General features: G+C 40.4%; 2 protein-coding genes across 2 annotated transcripts; one reads left to right on the forward strand and one right to left on the reverse strand.

Moving 5' to 3' along the window:
• Nucleotides 1–422: 422 nt before the first annotated feature.
• On the reverse strand, nt 423–2,865 carry LOC147849454 (ferric reduction oxidase 6-like). Its single transcript, XM_087337521.1, has 4 exons — nt 2,850–2,865; nt 2,463–2,724; nt 1,481–2,310; nt 423–922 (listed from the first exon to the last, which is right to left on the reverse strand). Exons 1-4 carry the CDS (start codon nt 2,863–2,865, stop codon nt 714–716), a joined length of 1,317 nt encoding a protein of 438 aa, XP_087193647.1. The 3' UTR covers nt 423–713.
• Nucleotides 2,866–19,517: 16,652 nt separating this feature from the next.
• On the forward strand, nt 19,518–24,007 carry LOC147849455 (ferric reduction oxidase 7, chloroplastic-like). Its single transcript, XM_087337523.1, has 8 exons — nt 19,518–19,631; nt 19,765–20,001; nt 20,179–20,515; nt 20,740–20,974; nt 21,180–21,522; nt 21,673–21,934; nt 22,087–22,916; nt 23,475–24,007. Exons 1-8 carry the CDS (start codon nt 19,628–19,630, stop codon nt 23,681–23,683), a joined length of 2,457 nt encoding a protein of 818 aa, XP_087193649.1. The 5' UTR covers nt 19,518–19,627; the 3' UTR covers nt 23,684–24,007.
• Nucleotides 24,008–26,355: the final 2,348 nt, after the last annotated feature.

Consider the following 26,355-nt stretch of genomic DNA (forward strand, 5'->3'; position numbering starts at 1 on the left):
TGTGTATATGTTCGTTCGAACTTCTATTTGACCGAATCCCATTTCATTTCGGCTTTCTTACCGAATTTGGCCAACCAACTCTCGTTTCGGCTTTTCGGACAATTTTGGTCAGCCAACTCATTTCGACTTCTCAACCGATTTCGACCGGCCGACTCTCGAGTCGACTTTTCGGCTGACTCACCCACAAGCAGGGACAACCTTTCATAACACTCTTATTTCGCAAATCTTGTTTCTTTTATAATTTTGCTACATAGCACTGCAGCCCATTTCTGTAGGCTTTACATGGTTCCAGCACAAAAAGAAAAAAGAAAAAAGAAAACTGACACAACTTAATAGCTCACGACACAGGCTTAAAATGTACACAACGCGAGAGTTTTCTTAATTAGTAATGATGGTATGTATAAAATACAGTGGGAAAACCATTGTTCCGATACTTTTAATGATCTGTGGGAAGGGGTAAATCAAGGCTATTATTAATGCAATATGGACAGTGCAACTTATTGATCCTGACCATATACATACATACATACATGTATTATGTATTATTACTACTACTACTACTACTACTACTACTACTACTACTACTACTACTACTCAATCCATCATTATTCTTCATTCATAACAGCCAACGAAATGGCGGCTCAACAGTATATAGTGCAAGAAACACAGACAATATTCATAATAATGGTGATGGTGGAGAGGACTAAATCTGACTACAGGCTGAAGCTCACAGAGTGGAAGTGCAGGAGGGCCCCCCTGCTGCCTTCCGAAGATTTGGATGTGTCCGGGGCAGCATAGAAGGGGCGGAAAGGCGAGCATCTCTTGCATTCCCTGGCAATGTCCTCTTGCATGCTCTCCGATCCCGACACCAGAACTCCCACACATTCCCCACGGTGTTGCTCCACCAAGCCCTCGAAGACATCTGCCAATATTTTGGACCATCAAATTTAGAAGAACTACACATTCATTGCTTGACATGCTTCATTCTCAGGGGCAATTCATTCATGCATCAATTCAGTGCCATATATAATCCCAAGTCCACTACAGTATAGCATACATAGCACATTCCTGAGTAGATGGTTTCAAATAGCTATTGCATGATATTTGAATTAACTAGTGCTTTATTCAGCCAGAGGATGAGATCATTGAGCTAGAAAATTCTGCACAAATAGTACTATATATTCGTATATAGTGACTGCAGCTTGAATAGAAGGGATTAAAATTTCAGAATTGGGGTAATCTACCTGTACTCATATATTCACAAACTTGTATATGTAGTAGTACTACTCTTACCAGGTTAAAGAAGATACCACATATATTCACAAATGCTTATGTTATGAAAACATACTTAACTTTCTTGGCGTAACGAATGCTTATGTTTTTTCTTTAACGTTTTTAACCTTTAAAACTTTTTTGCCCTAATAAAAAGTTTAGGGTTTAGGGTTTAGGGTTAGATGTGGACCCTATGATGCCAACCTACCTTTCCAGTTTGGCCGTGACAAAATGTGCACATCCCCATCCCACTGAGATGCGCCATCTTCGATTCCGTTGTAAGTTGCTCCCAAATCTTCGTTACTTCCGGATGGAGAAGAAGTCGGACTCTGTGTCCTCGGCTGCACCGATGCCGAGCTTATACTCGATTGTCGTCGCAACATATGGAACCATAGCAGAACCACGAGGCCGCCACAAATGAGAATCCCCAAGATCATGCACGCCACCACGACATGCGCGCGATTGTAATTGGTGAAGGTGTGATGGGCATAGGACCTCACAATAAAAGTGTTTGCCAAGCCTGAAAGCACAAAGTATCCTGCAAAGGATGCAATGGTGGTTAATGCTACCCATGAGGTGCTCCCTGTGCTGCCAATGCTCGAGATTCTTCCATCGGATTGTGGGTGTTGTGCCGCCGGATAAGAGGAATCAAATATCAATGGTTGTGATGTAGGGTGTTCACGGTTAAACTTGGATAGGTCCAAGGATTGGCCTATTCTATATGAATTATGGGCCGTGTTGCCACCGGATAATGGCACTCCCTCATAATCTTGTATGTTCTTCGAGGTTATGTATACATGTACTCGGATGCGCAGTCCTAATGTCTCATAGCCAGGGAGAATTTGGTTAGGATATAGGGTGTTTAGCACACATAACTCCTCTGGCTTTCTTATGCAGTGGTAGAGTGTGATGGAGGTCGGAAGAGTAGTCGATGCCGGTGAGGATCTAACGTCTTTGTATCGATACAAGATATCACGGATTATAGCGAGGGCAGGGGTGAGGCCTATGCCCCCGGCCACGATGACTAGGGCTTTATACCTGCGAAATATTAATCATGTACATTACATTAATTAATGGAAGCAACTCGTTAATGTGAAGGCTAATTATATCAATGAGGAACGACAGACATGAGCTTTGGGAACTGAATCGAGACCAGGAATTACGACAAATAATTAGAGAGATCCCCATACTTTAGGTAGAAATCGGACTCATCGCCGTAAGGACCTTCGACTCTAGCCTTAAACGAGAAAGGGCAGGAACCCCCAGTTTTCTTGGCACTTGAGAATTGATCGCGCAAACTATTCGTCCATTCGCCGAGAGGCTTGATTACGATGGAGAGCTCCTGCGTGTTATCGAGAGGGGACGATGCGCCACTGAAGAAGTGCCACTGTAGTTTGGAGATACCAGGAATCTGGATGCACCATGTGGAGAGTGCATTATAGAGTGGGGTCCCTGACATAAGTAATGATCACATTATTGCCTGTTATTAGTAAAGGTTAGAAGAGCTCACTGACTGAATTTAGTCAGAGAGATTCTGGAATATTAATTAATATGTGAATCCGAACAAGCACACATACATGAAAGAGAATCCATTTATGTTACCTTTGGTGGCATTGGTGTTAAGAGGCAGCAAGAGCTCGACTGCGCCATTCTGGAGGAGCTTGGCCGAGGATACGCAGACAACACTGGACGATTGGATCATGCGAAGGAAGCGATCGATGAAGAAGAGCATGAGAGGGACGATGAAGAAATGATAATTCCAGACCGCGTGATACAGCCAAAAGAGGGAGAAGAGGAGATACAGGTGGTGGACCGAGAAGAATATGTCGTAGAAGCGGCGACGGACGAAGGACAGGGAAGTGGCCCACATGACTAGACCGAACACCCATGCCACCAGCCCGGCCACTACCGCACATTTTTCTTGCTTCGTGACCCACCCAAAGATCTAACAACAAGAAGCAAAAAACTAATTATGTCCCTATCATGATATGATCAAACACACTCAAGTACAATGAATGCATCATGATGGAGAAACCACATGAGCCCTAGCATAGGTTGGCCGTTGGGACATCATCCGCGTTAAGCCTTGTAACATTACGGTAATATTGGGCGAGACAGTGAGCGCGGAATACTGCATGATTTGAACCTACCAAATCCGTACGGTTGGTGTTGGCATAGAGAATGATGTAGCCGAGGCTATGGAGGCTGACGAGAACAAGCATGGAGACGGCGAGCCAGATGTGGTAGCGCACGGCGCGCTCGAATGGGATGCCTACCAGCCGAAGCAACGGCGAGCCGCGCGACACGGGGATCCAGAGCAACGAGAATGGCACGACGGCCACGCGTCCGAAGTAGAAGGATACATTATTCAATTTCTGCCATGGCCTGCAATATCAATGGAAAACATGAGTGCTTATTATGTACACTCTTGTCACATCTGTTCGAGCTCACGAAGGCCTCCTCGTATATGTGACTGGGAATTTAACAAACAATGTGAGCTTGGAGATGGTGTTCAAAGCATGAATGTGTGTCTGTCTGTCTGTCTGTCTGTCTGTTTGAGAGAGAGAGAGAGAGATATGGTTATGTCATGATCGTAGTAGGACGTACTTGGCGGGGGGCGGGCCGGAGCCGTGGTGGTGCTGGGTGTTGTTGTCGATGCGGGTGAAAGCAATGTTGACGATTCTGCTGAAGTGGTAGATCATCAACAAAGTTATGGCCAGAATTCCGACAAGCTCCGAGGCCGTGAGGATGCCGAAGGGGCTCTTGTCCACCCACACCGGGTACGTACTCATCTGCCATTGGTTTTTCCAGCCCTTTGCACCCGCGGGCACCACAACACGGAGCTGTCCAGTCTTTGCTTTGATGAATGCGCGGAGCCGGATCACAACGAAGCTCAGAATGGTGACGACGAAGAAAGGCATGGTTTGGTATATGAATGTCGAACCTAATGGATGGATGCCATAAATATATCAGTTTTAAGTAGGAGGGAGCTGATCAGTTGACAAACCATATATATGCATACACATATGCATTATGCGATCACTAATTATATTATATTACTTGTAGGAGGTGTACTGTAGAGATTTGTCTGGCAGAGATTGATAATGAGGGGCTTAGTTACCTTCACGACCATCGGTCCGAAAGAAGCGAGAGTGGGATTTGTCGCCGATCCACGACTCCACGTATTTCTTGTCTCCTTCTGGATCGGGCGCGACAAACCACCATAATACCCAAAACACACACGCGGCCACGATTACCGCTTCCGTGACCGCTTTTGCCACCTTCGCCCGCCGAATTGCCCCCATCAATCTCTCATCATCCTCATCTCGGCCATGGACGACCGCCGCAGCCTCCTTACCTGCATCAATCCTCGCGTTAATGCCACAGGATATAAAACTCTGCAGCCACACGGCAAGGAGGCCAAAATCCATCCATAGGAGGCACAAACAACAACAACAACAACAACTGCTACTTCTCCAACATACTCATCGCGAATTAATCGAGAAGTTAACTGCCGAAAGATGCGCGAAACTCAGTTGATTCTATGTACGGCAATGTTGTTGATCATTAGGGAGAAGAATGAGGAGGGTAATGATGCTCGAGCAGACAAGCCTTAAACCACACAGATCCTGTTAAGGACAAAAGTGGAGTGTGTTATATATATACATATACTTGCATGATACGGTTGGGTTGACTCTGGAGAACAGCTACCCACTAGGTAGTAGTACAACACTGGTACTGCATGGGTTGTACTAATGTGTTAAGTCAACTGGTATTTGCAAAGGGCCTCTCATGTCCCCATAAAGACAATGCTAAGGACGAAAAATAGATTCAACAAAATATGTATATAAATTCGTTCGTGTGCTGGGCGCTGCCCGGGTCTACCCTTGCACACTTCCCGTCCCTTCGTGTAAATTACATAATCACAAGAATTGCACCATATTTGTTGGGTATGGAAAATCTCATGGCTACAAGGGTTATCAATTTTACATTGACCTAAATGTCAAACGATATTTATTTAGTCAATCACCGATGTGCGATGAAGATAGCCTAATATCTCATACATGAAAAGACACAAGCTACAACTACCATACCAAACCCCTCAAACATCAAATCCAACAAACAATATCATCAACTAGTACTTTTAAATAGGCTCCGCTAGCTTCCTAAAAAATCAAAGTCATAATTGACAACATGCTCATCGAACATCTTCAATGAATATTCACATCACTAGACGCTCAACCACATATTTCCCCTTTAAGTAATGACTCATCTCTAATAAACAAATAATCATTACAAGGAGAGCCATATGCTCCAATTACAAATAATAGTAATCTTACCCAAACTAGAAAGATATCTAATCATGATCTAAATATTCATTACGACAAGGGAAAGGAAGTTCTTAGGAGATCATCAATAAGCCTGGATTGCACTTGAAAAACATGTTGTATTGTACTTAGCCATGCTTTGGTAGATATGTATGCAAAATGTGGTGCAATAATGAATGTCTATGGCAACCTAAGAGCAGTTGAGAAAAAGTAAAAATCCATGATCAAGTTAAGAATATTTGGAAGTGTCCATCATTGTATCATTTAAATCACTTTAGACATAATATACACCATTGTTGGAATAAAAAACATTCATAATATACACCTAACTCACCTTGATTATTCATGTTTCCATTCTCGCAAAAGCTCCTTTATCCCATTAAGAAGATCGTCACGAGTCTATGGAATAGACCATGACATCAGTAACAAAGGATACCAAAATAATCAAATTACTAGGGTGTACAAATGCCTCTTATCCCGTCTAATGGAGAATGCATGGAACATACCAATAATTTTCACATTTTAGCACTAAGAAATTAGATGATCTTTAGTTCACTTTCTTTGCAATTAGCTCCCGCTCACTTATATCAAACATTCTTGACGATTCAGTCATTATCAATGAGGCAAAACAATGTAGAAAGGAAAGCCATTACGGAAAAAGAACTTGAAACTCTCTCTTTGTCAACAAAAATGGATTCTAGTACCACTCCTTATAGGCCACTTGCCTATCTCATGCAAAGAAAAAATTATGTAACTCTAATGGTACAATAGTATGCCATCAAGCTCGGCTAATGGCTTTAGATTATTAAACACCCTTAATACTTAAATGTTCTTATGTCACTTTAAGATCTTAAGGGTTTTAGATTAATTAAACCAATTGGATAGATTAAAGAACTTATACTCAAACGAAAAGTTTTTATACTTCAAAACAATATGTCACTTACAAATACAAACAATTATACAAATCACTCTATTAGGAGGTCTGGAACAAGTTGTTGTCGAAGATCAGCTGGTTGTTGTGTCATATCCGCTTGTTCTGTTTGCTGAGCTCAATCTTGTATTAGTTCAGACTATGGTACATCCACGAGGTCGACAAGGTCCCCTCCATCTTCATCTATAGGTTCCATCGGTTCTCTAGAGGTCAACTAAAACATCTCAATTTCATTGATATGCCCATATACCTTGGATCCTCATTTTAATAAAATTAACTTGTGAGGGGTCTTTCTCCAAGGTGACATAGTTCCGGAACAATTTCAGAAAACATGCGGTCGTTGTTCCTGAATAAACAATCGTAAATGCGTAAGTAAGAAAACAAAGTCGAGAAAATCAATTTTATATGAAGATAAATTGATCATACTTATAAGAATAGCTGTTCTAGAGAATAAGTTGAGCACCCAATCATCAGAGTTGGAGAGCAACTCGATCAATTGCTTTATCAAACATTGGGGCTTTTGGTACGGGTTAACTAGACACTTGTCACCAGAAACATGGCGTAACTTCTTCGTCATAGCTAGGCGCATGATATAATTTACGATGTTTCGTATTGAACACCAACGGGCATGAGCGACCATGTGCAGTCCTCGCCTAGGACTGGATCACGAATACCAACGGGCATGAGTGACCATGTGTGGTCCTCACCGGGAATTGGAACATGAATAGCAGCAGGCATGAGCGACCATATCAATCCTCGCCTCGATCTCGAACACAAACAATAGTTGGAGTGAGCGACAATGTACGATCCTCATCGGAGATTGGAACACAAATACCAATGGGTGTAAGTGAGCATATGCGGTCCTCACAAGGAACACGAAAACCAATGGGAATGAGAGACCATGTCGGTCCTCACGGAGAGATGGAACACGAACACCAACGGGTGTGAGCGACCACGCGCCCCTCACCGAGAACTAGAACACAAACGGATGTGAGAGACCATGTGGCCCTCACCGAGAACTAAACACGAACAGGCGTAAGCAACCATGCGGCCCTCACCAAGAGTTGGATCACGAACGGATGTGAGCGACCATGTGTGGCCCTCATCGGGAACTGGAACGTGAGCGACCATGTGCGGTCCTCATCGAAAACATGAACGAGCGTGAGCGACCATGCGGCCCTCATTGAGAACTGGAACATGAATGGACGTGGGCGACCATGCGGCCCTCACTGAGAACTGAACACGAACGAACGTGAGCGACCACTAAACCCCTCCAACTGGTGCACACAGATATATGTGGTCCTTTGTCTACCCCATCCCTATCTGGAAATGTATATTTCCTAACATTTATCGATGACTTTACTCGTTTCACGATGGTCACATTTCTCAAGACAAAATGTAGTGATCAAGTCCTTGAGAAATTCAAAGCCTATCATAAACTTGCAACAAATCAACAAGATTTACCCCTTAAAGTACTCCAATCAGATAATGGTGGAGAATTCAAGTCCCAAAACTTCCAAACTTATTGCCAAAACCATGGGATTCAACAATGGTTTACCATCCCATATACACCCCAACACAATTCAAGGGCTGAACGACGAAACCAGTTGTATATGGCTGCCACTCGTTGCATGCTCGCCGTTGCAAACCTTCCCCGAACATATTGGGAAGAGGTTGTTTCAACCGCTTGTTACATATTCAATAGAACATATAGTCAATCCACTAGGACAACTCCATTTTCCTTATGGTTTGGAAAAAATCCTAATTATGAAAATCTAATAATCTTTGCATGTCCATCATATGCACTCGTACCCTTAGAAACTTGATCAAAATTAGATAATCACGCCGCTAAAACCATCTAAAATTTTGCTTAGGGGGGAGTGAAGAAAATAATAAGCAAAATAAAGTAAAATAAATTATTATGTAGTTCTTATTTAGTTCCTATGAAATCGGTTTCCTTCATGAGAAGGAAACCGTATGTCTATTTGTGGTGGCCTTATAAAGCCACCACCACCAACGTTTGTATGAATGGCATTATACTAATAATAAAGTTTCTTTCTGTTTTCTCTCTCTCTCTCTCTCTCTCTCTCTCTCTCTCTCTCTCTCTTCTTTCTATCTCTCTTTCTCTTTCATTTCTACATGGTATCAGAGCCTATGCCTATGCCTTTCTAAATTACAAAATACATGCCCTTATCATAAGTTAAGTTTCATGCCCATACAAAAAAAAAAAAAACTATATATTCATAGTGTCCAAGATCGTCAAATAACGAACGACAATTTGTGTTTGCCGTGCGCTGATCCGGACAGCCCTCTGCAATAATGGCACAATCTATGTCGTCGTCGCAACTCAACATGCGAAAGTTCACGATCGAGAAATTGTCGGACACAAATTACCGAATTTGGAAGGCAAGATTAGAATTACTTTTTAAATATAATAAAGTATGGGACATAATTTCAGGATCGTCGACAAAACCCGAAAAAGGCGAAGAGCTTGAAGAATTTGAAGAAAAAGACTTGTGTGCAAGAATGGAAATTCTAATGCACGTAAGTGATGGCACCGGAGAAACATTACGAAAAATGGAGACCGCTCAAGAAATGTGGAAGCACTTACAAACTATCTACGAACCAAAGAATGACGCCCAACAAGCACATACACTCCAAGCTCTTGTTAATTACAAGATGATTGACGAACAACCGGTTGGTGATTTTCTATTAATGTGGCAAAAGAAATTAGATGATGTGTTAACTTCTGGATTGGAAATCCATGATAAATTACAAAAGATTCTCCTTCTTGGTGCTCTTCCTCACTCGTGGTCCACTTTCCGAACCACCCAAAACTCTATAAATTGCCCAACGCTAATTGATCTTCTTGCAAACATTAGACAGGACGAAACAATGCGTTCACAAAGGTCTTCAAATTCAACTCCAAGTATGGCAATGGTAGCATATAAGAACAAAAGGTTCACCCAAAGAGGAGAAAGCTCGAAGCCGTGGATAAAGAAAGATCAAAACACTAAACAAGGAGAAATGCGGTTCAACAATACCTATTGTAAAATATGCAAACGTACAAATCATGCAACCAAAGATTGTCGCGCAAAGTCAAATTTCAAGAGTTATCAACCATGGAAGCGTGTACAAGCCCATCTTGTTGAAGAAGAGATGGATGATGAAAAAGCCATGGGAGGTGGACATCGAAATGGTGACACGTATGACGATGTTCTACAAGCGTTCATTGCCGAATCACTTTCCGCCACGATTCCAAATCCAAGTAATGCAAATGACATGTGGTATCTAGACACTGGTGCTACTAACCACTTAACTAATAGAAAAGATTGGTTAAGTAATTATAAGGAAGTTGAACCTCCTATCATTGTAAGATTTGGAAATAATGGGACTAAACAAGCTATTGGCAAGGGTAATATTACTTTTGAAGTCACAGGAGGAAGACATTTCACAATCAATGAAGTTCTCTATGTCCCGGGCATCACCAAACATTTGCTATCGGTTAGCCAAGCAACGGCAAATGGTACAATAATTGAATTTCATCCTAACCATGCTATTATTAAACATAAAGCCTCAAATGGAGAACTTATTAGAACATGTTGTAAACGAGAAGGAGGCTTATATCCCATAAAATGTATTCCTACATCTCTTATTTTAGAAGCACATCATACTACCCCAATACAATCCTCCATATCTTTAACCAATCTTCATTCTCCTTCTTCTCTTTGGCATTTTCGTCTAGGTCATATGCATTTCAATGCTCTAAAAACACTACAATGTAATAATCTAGTCCATGGTTTGCCAAAAGAACCTTTCAAGCCTATCTCTTTGTGTGAAAGTTGTATCTTTGGGAAAATGCCCCAACAACCCTTCCCAAAGCATAGATCTAGAGCCACTAACCCTCTTGCATTAGTACATAGTGATCTATGTGGTCCTTTTCCAACCCCTTCTCTTAGTGGAGCCAAATATTTCATTAGCTTTATCGATGACTTTAGTCGATTTACAATCTTGCATTTTCTCAAGTACAAGAGTCAAGCTTATCAAGCATTCAAAGAATACAAGGCTCGAGTCGAAGTGCAAACATCATCAAAGATTAAAAGTCTTCAAACCGATGGTGGTGGTGAGTATGTGTCTCATGAGTTTCAAAGTTTATATCAAAATGAAGGCATACATCATAGAATATCAACACCACACACACCACAACAAAATTGTGTATCCGAAAGGAAGAATAGATCACTTCTCAATATGGCTCGAAGTATGTTACAATTTGCTCACTTATCGCCTCAATTTTGGGAGGAAGCGGTTGGCACCGCTTGCTATATTCAAAATCGAGGATTTCATAGGTCTTTGGGGCTCCAAACCCCTTATGAATTATGGCATGGTCACAAACCTAACCTAAGTAATCTTCGTATTTTTGGTTGTGATGCTTATGCTTTTGTGCCAAATGTTCAAAGAAATAAGCTAGATCCAAGGGCTACAAAATCAATCTTCATCGGATATGGAGAAGCTTCGGGATACAAGGCGTACAAGCTCTTCGATCCACAAAAACAAAGAATATTCTTTAGTCGTAGTGTGATATTCCAAGAAAATGGGCCTTCTACAAAGGTTTCTTCTTCACTATCTTTTAATCTACCTCCCTTATTACCTACCCCTAATTACTTACAACCATATTCCTCAACCATCTCTAATACTAATAGCTCTCATATTGAAGGAGCCAACATTGGCTCATCCTCTACTTCCACAATTTGTGTTGCTCTTCCATCTATTCACAAGGCCAAGAACAATCCTACTCAACCAACTAATTCTTCTTCTCATCCTCCCTCATTCCAAACTCTAGATGATTCTCTTCCTCATACTCCTTTAAATACACACTATTTAACCCCCACTAATAATACAAATAATGTTATCTTCTCCACTCCCTCTCCTAATCCTTCATTCCAAGTGTCATCACCAACTTCTCCACCAAACTCTCCACCTCCAAAGTATAGATCTCTAAGTAGTATTTATGAACAACTTGATCAAATGGAAGCACATTTCGTCGACTTGGACCATGAAGCTTATATTCAAGAAGAAGATATTCCAACCCTTGGTGATGACACAAATCTATCGGCCAAAGATGCACTTTCCGGACCGGATTCTATCAAATGGAGAAAGGCTATGGAAGAAGAAATGAAGGCTTTACTTAAAAATGGTACGTGGACCCTCGTTGAGCCTCCAAAGGATCGACAAATAATTGGTTCTAAATGGGTCTTACGCATAAAGCGAGATAGTAATGGCAATCCAATTCGCTTCAAGGCTCGTGTAGTTGCTCGAGGATTCTCTCAAGTACGAGGTATTGATTTTCAAGATACATTTAGTCCAACGCTAAAAATATGTGGTTTTCGAATGCTCGTTTCTCTTGCCGCACAACATGATCTCGAATTGCATCATTTGGATGTACAAACGGCTTTTCTTCATGGAGATTTAGATGAAGAACTTTATCTACAACAACCACAATTTTTTGAAGATCCAAGTCATCCAACACATGTTTGTCGACTTCGTAAATCTATTTACGGTCTTAAACAATCTCCACGCATATGGTATCACAAACTACACTCTTTTCTCATAAAAGTTGGATATCATCGTCTAAACAATGAGCCAAATATCTATGTTAGAAAAGCCAAATCCAATTTTGTTATCATAGGTGTCTATGTTGATGATTTGCCTTTGATCTCTAACTCTAAATCTTATCTAGCTATTGCAAAGAAGGAACTTGCATATGTTTTTCCTATTACCGATTTAGGCCCTATGACCCATTTTCTAGGCATCAAAATAACTCAAGATAGAACAAATCATACTATCTCATTATCACAATCAAATTATGTTAATTCTATCCTCCAAAGATTTGATATGCTCCATAGTAAACCTATTAGTACTCCTCTTACCTCTCCATGTAAACTTTCAAATGATGATTCTCCTAAAAATGAACGAGAAATTTCCGAAATGAAGGATGTACCCTATAAGCAAATCCTTGGATGTATAAGATATCTAGTAAGTTGCACACGTCCCGATATTTGCTTTGCCGCCAGTTTTCTTTCTCGTTTCATGGCTAATCCAGGACCAAAGCATTGGATCGCGCTCAAAAGATTACTTCGATACTTGAAGCATAGTCAACATTATGCGTTGACTTACTCCGCTACACAATCCGAGTCAACCACACTTGTGCAAGGATGGACAAACCCATATTCGCCATGATAAATTGATGGTTGGACGTCCATGCTACTAGAAAATATTTGATAGAAGATTAACTAGTGATCATTATATGTATGGGAATGAGAAATTAGAAATGAGATGCAACTGAATATGAAACATAACGAATCTATTTTTTGACAATTATAAATAGTGCTTTAAAAAAAGTTTAGTTATTCCTTGGAATCAATGTCTATTAAACGTGCCCGTTGCATTTCGACTTATAGGTTGCATATGGTTAACACACACTTAGCACATGGGCATTAATTTAATAATGAGAACTTCCAACTCTACATTGAATTATATGTTCACAAAAAATATCATTTTGAAAGGTACTAGACCTCATCCTATAATTTTTAAATGGTTTATTAGCGTCTATTTTAAAATTCAAATATTTGTATGAATAATGAAACTTTTAGCATCTCTCACTTTTACATCATGAAATAATGCCAATGTCACAAACTCAACAATATTTGTGTTCTCTACATCATATTATTGATTGCTCGAGGACCATGTATGGAACATTCAAATGGAAATATGTCTTTTTCTAACTACATCTTATATTATTTGCTTACTAAGGGGTGAGATTGAAAGCCCATAGCTAGTCAACACATGTATGTTTTGTATGTAGGCACACTTTTGTGCGCCCATAACTATCTTCATGAGTATCGACTCCCAACTTTTATCAAGGTTGAGCATGATATGTGTGATCCAAGCACACACAATACAAAGATTCATATTATTAATATATATGGCCATATTAATGTTGAGATCTATAATCTCCAACTTAAAACATGTGACTAGTATATGTCATGTACCTTGATCTTACACTTGAACTGTGAAGAACTTTAATTAAATTGCAAAACCATGATCTTAAACAAAACAAAAAGGGAAAATCATTTTTATGGCGTGGCCTCTTGATAAATTTATCTTTTCCTTAGCAATAGAAAGCAAAAAGAGTCAGAGTTTAACTCAAATGAAGTGAAAAAATTCATTTGTAGGTAGAGGAGATGGGGAATGTAATGCCCTTACATGGGGTGGGGCATGATAATAATGAGAAAAATAGCATAGATCAGCAATATATTGATGCTCACTTATAAGTTATAAGTTATGAGATGGTGAAGTATGCCTACACCCTTGGATCTACATCTTCTCTCCTCTTTTCCATCTAGTAGTGCTTCTCATCATTCTCTTTCTAATTTCTTCTCTTAGCAATGTGGAACTATTTAAATACTATCCAAATACATCCCCTTTTTCATGGTTAAGGAGAAGACCCATTGATCTTGAAGGCTACACTTAGGTTTTTCTTTTTTCTTATATGATAATAATGTTGCAATACAAATAAAATTCTTTACAATTCTAGTTTGCAGATTTCATGGTGTGTAACATTATATACTAAGTCTAACTCACTTATATAAGTTGGGAATATACCCTTATATGCCAATAAAATGAATCTTTATATTGTGTGTGTGTGTGTGTGTGTTTGTTTCGATGACATACAGTCTTGACAATTAGAAATCAATACTAATTAAGATAGTGGTAGGGTCAAAAACATGTGTATACACAAAGACATACACACGCCACCGAGCCCATTATCTCAAATAGCCTTAGTTATTCTGATGTGGAGCCATATGCACTCCTTGTGCAATCAATATGATGGACCAACATGAATGTAATAAGAAGCCCTAGATAGACTTACTAGCATGTGGGCCATAATTGTTGTTTCTGCAAGTATTATTCAATGGGTCCATTGCCCGATATCCAATAGGAAACACAAATATATTGTTTGAGTTTGTAGTGGTGTATAGAAAAGATTATTACGATTGTTTAATAATCTAAAACCCTTAAGATGTTAATAACATTATTTTAAGAACATTGAATGAGCTTTTTATTTTGAAACGTGGATGTTGCTTTTCTAACATACATGCTAACTAGCTTTTGTTGAGTGTAGAGTTTGAAGTTTTCATTATTAAATTGATGCTTCTACGCTAAGTGGTGTCTGAAGCAGTTGGGCCTACAACGGTACCTGTAGATTTCATATACGTACCATACGTGCATTTTGCATTCGAGAATGGTAAACACCCTCGAAGTATGGTAAATACTAAATACCATACTTTTGTATTCATTATTATTATAATTTATAAGGTAAAAAATGTAATAAAAAAAACATAAGAATGTTTTGATAACATGCGCATTCGTTTGCTTTTGTATGAAAAAGAATGTTTGCCAATGCATTCGAGTATATTACGTACTATGGATTTATGAGAAAGAATAACTTTAATTACTGTTGTCTAGCACCACTAACCATTGTTATACAAATAGATTCCTTTGATTTGATACATTTGCGTCTCATTCTAAATCTATGATATCTCTAATTAATTCATGCATCAAATAGTTTCTAGCAAACATGAACATTGAACCATCATGCCATTATGTCAACACATGATAGTGTTGAATTGTTGAAAAAATTGCTGCATTGAAAATAACCGTGAGAAAATTTAAATAATATTTATATACATACATATATGTATATATAATATATATATATATATATATATATAATTTGAAGATACTTTAATCGTAATTGTAATAATGAGTAAACACTTAACATGATAGCGTTTCTTAAAGATGGTTACAAAGTTACAACACACCATGTATTATTATTCTTTACACCTCTCCTTGAGAATAAATATACGCATAACCTCCATTACTGTGTCCAAACACCTCAAGTGTGTGTACTACGAAAAGCGTTATGCATTGAATAACAAACTATTGTTGATGTGGAGCAGCAAGGGGAATGGTTGTACAACCTCGGGCAATCCTTGAAGACCAAATTAATGGAATGTTGAAATGAGGAGAGCCAACTCATTGGCGAACTCTCACAATTCTTGGAATTCTCGAGATGCTCAAGAGATGACAACCACTCCATGTGAAGGTGGTTTCTCTATGAAGGTGAAAAGTTTCACAATTAGGGATGAACACCATCTAGACCATGGTGGACGAATCATCTAACGTGTGATGCACATTGAATGGTTTCTTTGAGTGAATAGTCAAAGTTCGTAGACTATGATTACGAGTAATTTGCATCACTAGAAAATAAGCTAGAGGGCCTAAATTTATAATTGATAATGTTTTAGGAAGCTCTATCTTTGATTCCGTAATTTGTGATGGTGTTCTAACAGGATTTTGTCGTCCACATATAATGTTACCAATAATAGGCTATTATATGTACGATTATGTCTACTGTATATATTTGGTTCAAATAACAATCTAGAGTAATCTTGTGAGAGGAATTCAAGGAAATTGTTTAAGTCTAGAGGCATTGATGGAGCCAACAAACATAGTTTGGTTGAGAACTTGAATCAAATCTAAGAGAGTGTGACATGTAGATTTCTTCTAATAGAAATGTTGTTTGTACATCCAAATAATGTACCTCAAGTCGAAGAATGGTGTCTAGAACCATAAAAAATTCAGAATGATGCTATACTGAGAATGGGTGAAAATGTCTCATAATAGTCAAGTCCTCCGACTTGAGAAACACCACAAGCCATTAGCCGAGCATTATACCATACTATTGTACCATTAGGGTTACATAGTTTTCTCTTCAACACCCATTTGCATGAGATAGGGAAGCAACTTATAAGGAGTAGTACTATAATCCATTTTTGTTGACAAAGGGAGAGTTTCAAGTTCTTTTTCCTTAATGGCTTTCCTTTCCACATTGTATTGCCACATTGATAGTTAATGAATCATCAAGAATGTTTTATGTGAGTGAGGGGGAGCTAATTGCAAAGAAAGTGAACTATAAGAGCCTCTAATTCCTTAGTGCTAAAATGTGAAAATTATTGGTATGTTCCATGCATTGTCCATTAGTGGGGAAAAGATGCATTTGTACACCCTAGTAATTTGATTATTTTGGTATCCTTTGTTACTGATGTCATTATCTATTCCATAAACTCGTGAGGATCTTCTTAATGATATAAAGGAGCTTTTGCGAGAATGGAAACATGAATAATCATGGTGAGTTAGGTGTATTGTGCCCAACGGTTTGTCATTATGAATGTTTTTTATTCCAACAAAATGGTGTATATTATGTCTAAAGTGATTTAAATGATACAACGATGGATACTTCCAAATATTCTTAACAACTTCATCACAGATTTTTACTTTTTTCAACTGCGCTTAGGTTTCCAAAGACATTCATTAGTGCACCACATTTTGCATACATATCTACCAAAGCATTGGTAAGTACAATACAACATGTTTTTATAGCAATCCAGGCTTGTCAATGATCTCCTCATGAACTTCCTTTCACTTGTCATTATGAATGTTTAGATGATGATTAGATATCTTTCTAGTTTGGCTAAGATTAAAATTATTTGTAAGTGGAGCATATGGCTCTCCTGGTTATGATTGTTTGTTTATTAGAGATGAGTCATTAGTTAAAGGGGAAATATGTCGCTTGGGCAACTTCACTTCTTCTAGTGATGTGAATATTGACATGAGATGATTAATGAGCGTTTTGTCAATTATGACTTGGATTTTTTAGAAAGTTAGGGGAGACTATTAAAAAGTACTAGTTGATGATATTGTTTCATTTTATTCAATATTGTTGGATTTGATGTTTGAGGGGTTTGGTATGGTAGTTGTAGCTTGGGCCTTTTCATGTATGAGATATTAGGCTATCTTCATTGCACATCGATGATTGACTAATTAGAAATCGTTTCACATTTGGGTCAATGTAAAACTGATAACCCTTGTAGCCATGAGGTTTTCCATACCCAACAAATATGGTGCAATTCAAGTGATTATCTAATTTAGATAGTGTATCTAAGGGTATGAGTGCATAGCTAGACTACGGTAACCAAACACTTTTTTATTTTCATAATATGGACTTTGTCTAAACCATAAATGAAATGGAATTGTCCGAATGGATATGCTATATGTCCTATTCAAAATATTCCCAATATGTTTTGGGAAGATTTGCAATGGATAACAAACAACAGGTAGCATCCATATACGTAAATCAGTTTCATCATTCAACCCTTGAGTTTTGTTGAGGGGTTTAAGGGATTACAAATCTTTATTGAATCCTTATGCAACAAGCAATTGATACAACCTCTTTCCAATATGTTCAGGAAAACTTTGCAATTGATAGCATACAACAAGTGGCATCCATATACATCAATTGGTTTCATTGATCATCCCTTGAGTTTTGTGGAGGGGTATAAGGATTGCAAATCTTTGTTGAGTCCCATAACTTTAACAAGTCTTAGAGTTTTGGAAATTAAATTCTTCCCCATTATTTGATTGAAGTGTTTCAAGGGACAATTCTTGTTGGGTTATTACAAGTTTATGATAGGCCTTGAGTTTTTCAGGATCACTTGATGACAAGATTCTATATTTAGGAAAGTGGACATTGTGAAAGAGTAAATTCATCGATAAATGCTAAGAAATATACATTTCTAGATAAGGACGAAGTTAATAAGGGGCCACATACATTGTTTGGCCATGTGAACCATTGTTTGATGGTCCAAGAGACCTAATTGATGGTGCCATAATAGGGTGTCATAGTTGGATATGTCTAATAGTCTATGTCGTATGCTTCTTGAGCAAGTGCCACAAAGCAACCTAATAAGTAAAGACATCCTTGGCTTGGACAGTTAACCACATAACTTCAACTAGAGAGTGTCTTATAGCGGATCGCGCAAGTATAAAAAAACATAGGGCCACCCTTATTTTAAGCTCTTGGAACTATGTCCACAACTTTCTTGTTCATGCATATAGTTATAGTACCACACAATTATGTTTTTACAATATAATGATTATGCATTGCAATTCAAATTATTCCACTCATTAAATGGGTTAAGCAAGTCGTACATTTATGAATATCTTATAGTACCACACAACTATAGTTATGCATGAAATGGGTTCACACATACAGTTATAGTACCACACAACTATGTTTTTACAATATAATGATTATGCATTGCAATTCAAATTATTCCACTCATGAAATGGGTTAAGCAAGTCGTACATTTATGAATATCTTATGGGATTGATGTCATGTGGGCCGTGATAAGAATATAATAACACTTCGAGTCGAGTCTATAATTACTACGGCATAAGCTATGCCGAACATCATGTCATATAACATTATCATGACTCAATGTTGCAGTTACTAGTGGGATGAATGTGAAGGATCATGATAAATGACGCTCAACTTACATGGGCAGATCTTTATAACTAACCACTCTCATTCATTACACATGCACTACCCACACTCTAAGTTCGATCGTTCGTAGCTAGAGAATGGCGAGCCAAAACTAATTATTAATGTGTGATAAGTTTGGGGGCAAGAAACTACTCGTGAAATAACAACTTCTTGGTTGGAAGAAGCAAAATTAACACGAAGGGAAGGGAAGCGTGCAAGGGTCGACCCGACTAGCGCGCGGCACACGGACGAATTTATATATTTTGTTGAATCTATTTTTCGCCCTTAGCATTGTCTTTATGCGGACATGAGAGGCCCTTTGCAAATCACTAAGTATCGTCCAAGATAAAAGCAGCCCATGCGGTACGCAGTTGACTTAACACATAAGTACAACCCATGCAGTACCAGTGTTGTACTACTACCTAGTGGGTAGCTGTTCTCTAGAGTCAACCCAACCGTATCATGCAAGTATATGTATATATATAACACACTCCACTTTTGTCCTTAACAGGATCTGTGTGGTTTAAGGCTTGTCTGCTCGAGCATCATTACCCTCCTCATTCTTCTCCCTAATGATCAACAACATTGTCGTACATAGAATCAACTGAGTTTCGCGCATCTTTCGGCAGTTAACTTCTCGATTAATTCGCGATGAGTATGTTGGAGAAGTAGCAGTTGTTGTTGTTGTTGTTGTTGTTGTTTGTGCTTCCTATGGATGGATTTTGGCCTCCTTGCCGTGTGGCTGCAGAGTTTTATATCCTGTGGCATTAACGCAAGGATTGATGCAGGTAAGGAGGCTGCGGCGGTCGTCCATGGCCGAGATGAGGATGATGAGAGATTGATGGGGGCAATTCGGCGGGCGAAGGTGGCAAAAGCGGTCACGGAAGCGGTAATCATGGCCGCGTGCGTGTTTTGGGTATTATGGTGGTTTGTCGCGCCCGATCCAGAAGGAGACAAGAAATACGTGGAGTCGTGGATCGGCGACAAATCCCACTCTCGCTTCTTTCGGACAGATGGTCGTGAAGGTAACTAAGCCCCTCATTATCAATCTCTGCCAGACAAATCTCTACAGTACACCTCCTACAAGTAATATAATATAATTAGTGATCGCATAATGCATATGTGTATGCATATATATGGTTTGTCAACTGATCAGCTCCCTCCTACTTAAAACTGATATATTTATGGCATCCATCCATTAGGTTCGACATTCATATACCAAACCATGCCTTTCTTCGTCGTCACCATTCTGAGCTTCGTCGTGATCCGGCTCCGCGCATTCATCAAAGCAAAGACTGCACAGCTCCGTGTTGTGGTGCCCGCGGGTGCAAAGGGCTGGAAAAACCAATGGCAGATGAGTACGTACCCGGTGTGGGTGGACAAGAGCCCCTTCGGCATCCTCACGGCCTCGGAGCTTGTCGGAATTCTGGCCATAACTTTGTTGATGATCTACCACTTCAGCAGAATCGTCAACATTGCTTTCACCCGCATCGACAACAACACCCAGCACCACCACGGCTCCGGCCCGCCCCCCGCCAAGTACGTCCTACTACAATCATGACATAACCATATCTCTCTCTCTCTCTCTCTCAAACAGACAGACAGACAGACACACACACACACATTCATGCTTTGAACACCATCTCCAAGCTCACATTGTTTGTTAAATTCCCAGTCACATATACGAGGAGGCCTTCGTGAGCTCGAACAGATGTGACAAGAGTGTACATAATAAGCACTCATGTTTTCCATTGATATTGCAGGCCATGGCAGAAATTGAATAATGTATCCTTCTACTTCGGACGCGTGGCCGTCGTGCCATTCTCGTTGCTCTGGATCCCTGTGTCGCGCGGCTCGCCGTTGCTTCGGCTGGTAGGCATCCCATTCGAGCGCGCCGTGCGCTACCACATCTGGCTCGCCGTCTCCATGCTTGTTCTCGTCAGCCTCCATAGCCTCGGCTACATCATTCTCTATGCCAACACCAACCGTACGGATTTGGTAGGTTCAAATCATGCAGTATTCCGCGCTCACTGTCTCGCCCAATATTACCGTAATGTTACAAGGCTTAACGCCGATGATGTCGCAAGGGCCAACCTATGCTAGGGCTCATGTGGTTTCTCCATCATGATGCATTCATTGTACTTGAGTGTGTTTGATCATATCATGATAGGGACATAATTAGTTTTTTGCTTCTTGTTGTTAGATCTTTGGGTGGGTCACGAAGCAAGAAAAATGTGCGGTAGTGGCCGGGCTGGTGGCATGGGTGTTCGGTCTAGTCATGTGGGCCACTTCCCTGTCCTTCGTCCGTCGCCGCTTCTACGACATATTCTTCTCGGTCCACCACCTGTATCTCCTCTTCTCCCTCTTTTGGCTGTATCACGCGGTCTGGAATTATCATTTCTTCATCGTCCCTCTCATGCTCTTCTTCATCGATCGCTTCCTTCGCATGATCCAATCGTCCAGTGTTGTCCGCGTATCCTCGGCCAAGCTCCTCCAGAATGGCGCAGTCGAGCTCTTGCTGCCTCTTAACACCAATGCCACCAAAGGTAACATAAATGGATTCTCTTTCATGTATGTGTGCTTGTTCGGATCCACATATTAATTAATATTCCAGAATCTCTCTGACTAAATTCAGTCAGTGAGCTCTTCTAACCTTTACTAATAACAGGCAATAATGTGATCATTACTTATGTCAGGGAGCCCACTCTATAATGCACTCTCCACATGGTGCATCCAGATTCCTGGTATCTCCAAACTACAGTGGCACTTCTTCAGTGGCGCATCGTCCCCTCTCGATAACACGCAGGAGCTCTCCATCGTAATCAAGCCTCTCGGCGAATGGACGAATAGTTTGCGCGATCAATTCTCAAGTGCCAAGAAAACTGGGGGTTCCTGCCCTTTCTCGTTTAAGGCTAGAGTCGAAGGTCCTTACGGCGATGAGTCCGATTTCTACCTAAAGTATGGGGATCTCTCTAATTATTTGTCGTAATTCCTGGTCTCGATTCAGTTCCCAAAGCTCATGTCTGTCGTTCCTCATTGATATAATTAGCCTTCACATTAACGAGTTGCTTCCATTAATTAATGTAATGTACATGATTAATATTTCGCAGGTATAAAGCCCTAGTCATCGTGGCCGGGGGCATAGGCCTCACCCCTGCCCTCGCTATAATCCGTGATATCTTGTATCGATACAAAGACGTTAGATCCTCACCGGCATCGACTACTCTTCCGACCTCCATCACACTCTACCACTGCATAAGAAAGCCAGAGGAGTTATGTGTGCTAAACACCCTATATCCTAACCAAATTCTCCCTGGCTATGAGACATTAGGACTGCGCATCCGAGTACATGTATACATAACCTCGAAGAACATACAAGATTATGAGGGAGTGCCATTATCCGGTGGCAACACGGCCCATAATTCATATAGAATAGGCCAATCCTTGGACCTATCCAAGTTTAACCGTGAACACCCTACATCACAACCATTGATATTTGATTCCTCTTATCCGGCGGCACAACACCCACAATCCGATGGAAGAATCTCGAGCATTGGCAGCACAGGGAGCACCTCATGGGTAGCATTAACCACCATTGCATCCTTTGCAGGATACTTTGTGCTTTCAGGCTTGGCAAACACTTTTATTGTGAGGTCCTATGCCCATCACACCTTCACCAATTACAATCGCGCGCATGTCGTGGTGGCGTGCATGATCTTGGGGATTCTCATTTGTGGCGGCCTCGTGGTTCTGCTATGGTTCCATATGTTGCGACGACAATCGAGTATAAGCTCGGCATCGGTGCAGCCGAGGACACAGAGTCCGACTTCTTCTCCATCCGGAAGTAACGAAGATTTGGGAGCAACTTACAACGGAATCGAAGATGGCGCATCTCAGTGGGATGGGGATGTGCACATTTTGTCACGGCCAAACTGGAAAGGTAGGTTGGCATCATAGGGTCCACATCTAACCCTAAACCCTAAACCCTAAACTTTTTATTAGGGCAAAAAAGTTTTAAAGGTTAAAAACGTTAAAGAAAAAACATAAGCATTCGTTACGCCAAGAAAGTTAAGTATGTTTTCATAACATAAGCATTTGTGAATATATGTGGTATCTTCTTTAACCTGGTAAGAGTAGTACTACTACATATACAAGTTTGTGAATATATGAGTACAGGTAGATTACCCCAATTCTGAAATTTTAATCCCTTCTATTCAAGCTGCAGTCACTATATACGAATATATAGTACTATTTGTGCAGAATTTTCTAGCTCAATGATCTCATCCTCTGGCTGAATAAAGCACTAGTTAATTCAAATATCATGCAATAGCTATTTGAAACCATCTACTCAGGAATGTGCTATGTATGCTATACTTTAGTGGACTTGGGATTATATATGGCACTGAATTGATGCATGAATGAATTGCCCCTGAGAATGAAGCATGTCAAGCAATGAATGTGTAGTTCTTCTAAATTTGATGGTCCAAAATATTGGCAGATGTCTTCGAGGGCTTGGTGGAGCAACACCGTGGGGAATGTGTGGGAGTTCTGGTGTCGGGATCGGAGAGCATGCAAGAGGACATTGCCAGGGAATGCAAGAGATGCTCGCCTTTCCGCCCCTTCTATGCTGCCCCGGACACATCCAAATCTTCGGAAGGCAGCAGGGGGGCCCTCCTGCACTTCCACTCTGTGAGCTTCAGCCTGTAGTCAGATTTAGTCCTCTCCACCATCACCATTATTATGAATATTGTCTGTGTTTCTTGCACTATATACTGTTGAGCCGCCATTTCGTTGGCTGTTATGAATGAAGAATAATGATGGATTGAGTAGTAGTAGTAGTAGTAGTAGTAGTAGTAGTAGTAGTAATAATACATAATACATGTATGTATGTATGTATATGGTCAGGATCAATAAGTTGCACTGTCCATATTGCATTAATAATAGCCTTGATTTACCCCTTCCCACAGATCATTAAAAGTATCGGAACAATGGTTTTCCCACTGTATTTTATACATACCATCATTACTAATTAAGAAAACTCTCGCGTTGTGTACATTTTAAGCCTGTGTCGTGAGCTATTAAGTTGTGTCAGTTTTCTTTTTTCTTTTTTCTTTTTGTGTTGGAACCATGTAAAGCCTACAGAAATGGGCTGCAGTGCTATGTAGCAAAATTATAAAAGAAACAAGATTTGCGAAATAAGAGTGTTATGAAAGGTTGTCCCTGCTTGTGGGTGAGTCAGCCGAAAAGTCGACTCGAGAGTCGGCCGGTCGAAATCGGTTGAGAAGTCGAAATGAGTTGGCTGACCAAAATTGTCCGAAAAGCCGAAACGAGAGTTGGTTGGCCAAATTCGGTAAGAAAGCCGAAATGAAATGGGATTCGGTCAAATAGAAGTTCGAACGAACATATACACATATATATATGTATTCATATATATGTATGTGAGATGAGTTAGTATATATAGTGAGTCGAACTAGTTGCATTTGTATGTTGGATAACTCATTGAGAATAAAAACAGTGAGTAAAATCGTGAAAGTGAAGTTATGTGTCTAAGTGAACGCGGGAAGGTATAATAGAAGGTGTTGCAAGAGTAGAGCGATATAGAGAACGACAGAGAGCTAACATAGTAGTGGTTATGCGAGTGCCATAGCTCAGAAGCCGAGCGTGAGAAGAAACAAAGGAAGAAGAGTGTAGTAGAAAGAAAAGAAAAGACAAATCTAGAAGTTGTGTAGGCTTCGAAAGAGATAGATACCTACGAGTTAGGGTTTGGTGCTGTTGAGAATCAAGCTCAACATAGCGCCACGTGTGAACACACCTTTTGAGAATCGATGATTACTCAGAAGTCAATAGTCACACCACTACTCTCTACACATTAACTATGTGTAATAGAATCATATTCTATGACACCTAACTAATGAGTTACATATTCCCCATGACTATGAGTCTTCACATTCCCCAAGAGAGAGTGGTTGTTGTAAAGTTAATGAAGAGAGAGGGTGACACTATATAAAGCACCCTTCTCATACTTCATATTAGGTCGGTTGTGACTCCTTATTATGCTACATTTTGTAATTCTTATTCTACTTGTGAAATATACACCTTCTTCTTGAGTATTTTATTTCTCTTGTCTATCTATGTAGTGTTCTCTCATCTCTCCTCTAATTCCTCTGACACATACACATAACACACATCTCTTCCGCTACACAAGAATTATACCCGATTCTTTACATGGTATCAGAGCGATTTGGTAACTCGATCTAGCCCACTCGCCTCATCGTGATCGTGTGTTATGCTCTACGCCGACGTTCAAGAAGAACCGGCTCATCGCTATCGTAGTGCGACTACATAGCTCGTGTTCGAGAGAGAAGGAAAAGGAAAGAAGGAAGAAATCTACATCGACAATGAATACTCAAATGGGGAGCGCTCTCCCTAGCGAGAAGTTGGATCGCAACAACTTTGCATCGCAACAACTTTGCATCTTGGGAGTACAAGATGCACTAATACGTTGTCGGCCAAGGCTATTGGAGCTACATCAAAGGAGCACAAGAAAATCGACCCAACCCGGAAAACGTTGACTATGCAACGTGGGAGCAAGCGGCAAGTCTAGTGATGTATTGCTTGGCGACATGTGTTCACGACCACATGCTTGGGTACATTGGAGAAGCCAAGACGCCGAAGGAAGCGTGGGAGAATCTCCGAAAGATTTTCACCGCCAACATTACCGCGAGAAAGCTTCAACTCCGCCAAGAGTTGAATAATATCCAACAAAGGGATATGTCCGTCACGAGCTACACCTTGAAGATCAAAGAGCTTTGTGATTCACTCAGCTCCATAAGCGTAAACGTGGAGGATGAAGTGATGGTGCAAATATGTCTCTGCGGCCTTGCACCACGATTTGGCGCAATGCAGACCGCCGTACTAGCATGGGAGAATCCGCCCTCCTTCTTCGACCTTCAATCCATGTTGTTGGTAGAAGAGAATCATGTTCAAACAAGGAACAATGCCTCGGAAGGCCAAGTGCTCTACACGCATTCGGATGGAGGAAGAGGACGCGGCTATGCAAGAAGAGGCCGATTCAGCCAAGGACGTGGCGGACGAGGCGGATAAGGCCCGATTTACGAAAACAACTCGCAATTTCGGCATCAAGATGGAAGCCATCGAGGAACCTTCGGAAGAAGGGGGAGCTTCCATTCCGGTCCGAACCGACAAAGCTTGGTCGAATGCGGATATTGCGGAAAAATTGGCCACCACGAAGAAGAATGCCGTAAGAAGATACGCAAGTCGGCTTCCACTAGCCGACAACTCACCAACTACGCCATCAACTCCGATTATGACGATCGCGGCGGAATGTTAGGGATGAGACATAGAGCGAATTCTATGTC

This window comes from Azolla caroliniana, unplaced genomic scaffold (genome assembly GCF_043228905.1).
Source record: "Azolla caroliniana isolate FFs.n. ecotype wild unplaced genomic scaffold, voAzoCaro1.0.p SCAF_62, whole genome shotgun sequence".
In the NCBI taxonomy this organism is placed as follows: domain Eukaryota; kingdom Viridiplantae; phylum Streptophyta; class Polypodiopsida; order Salviniales; family Salviniaceae; genus Azolla; species Azolla caroliniana.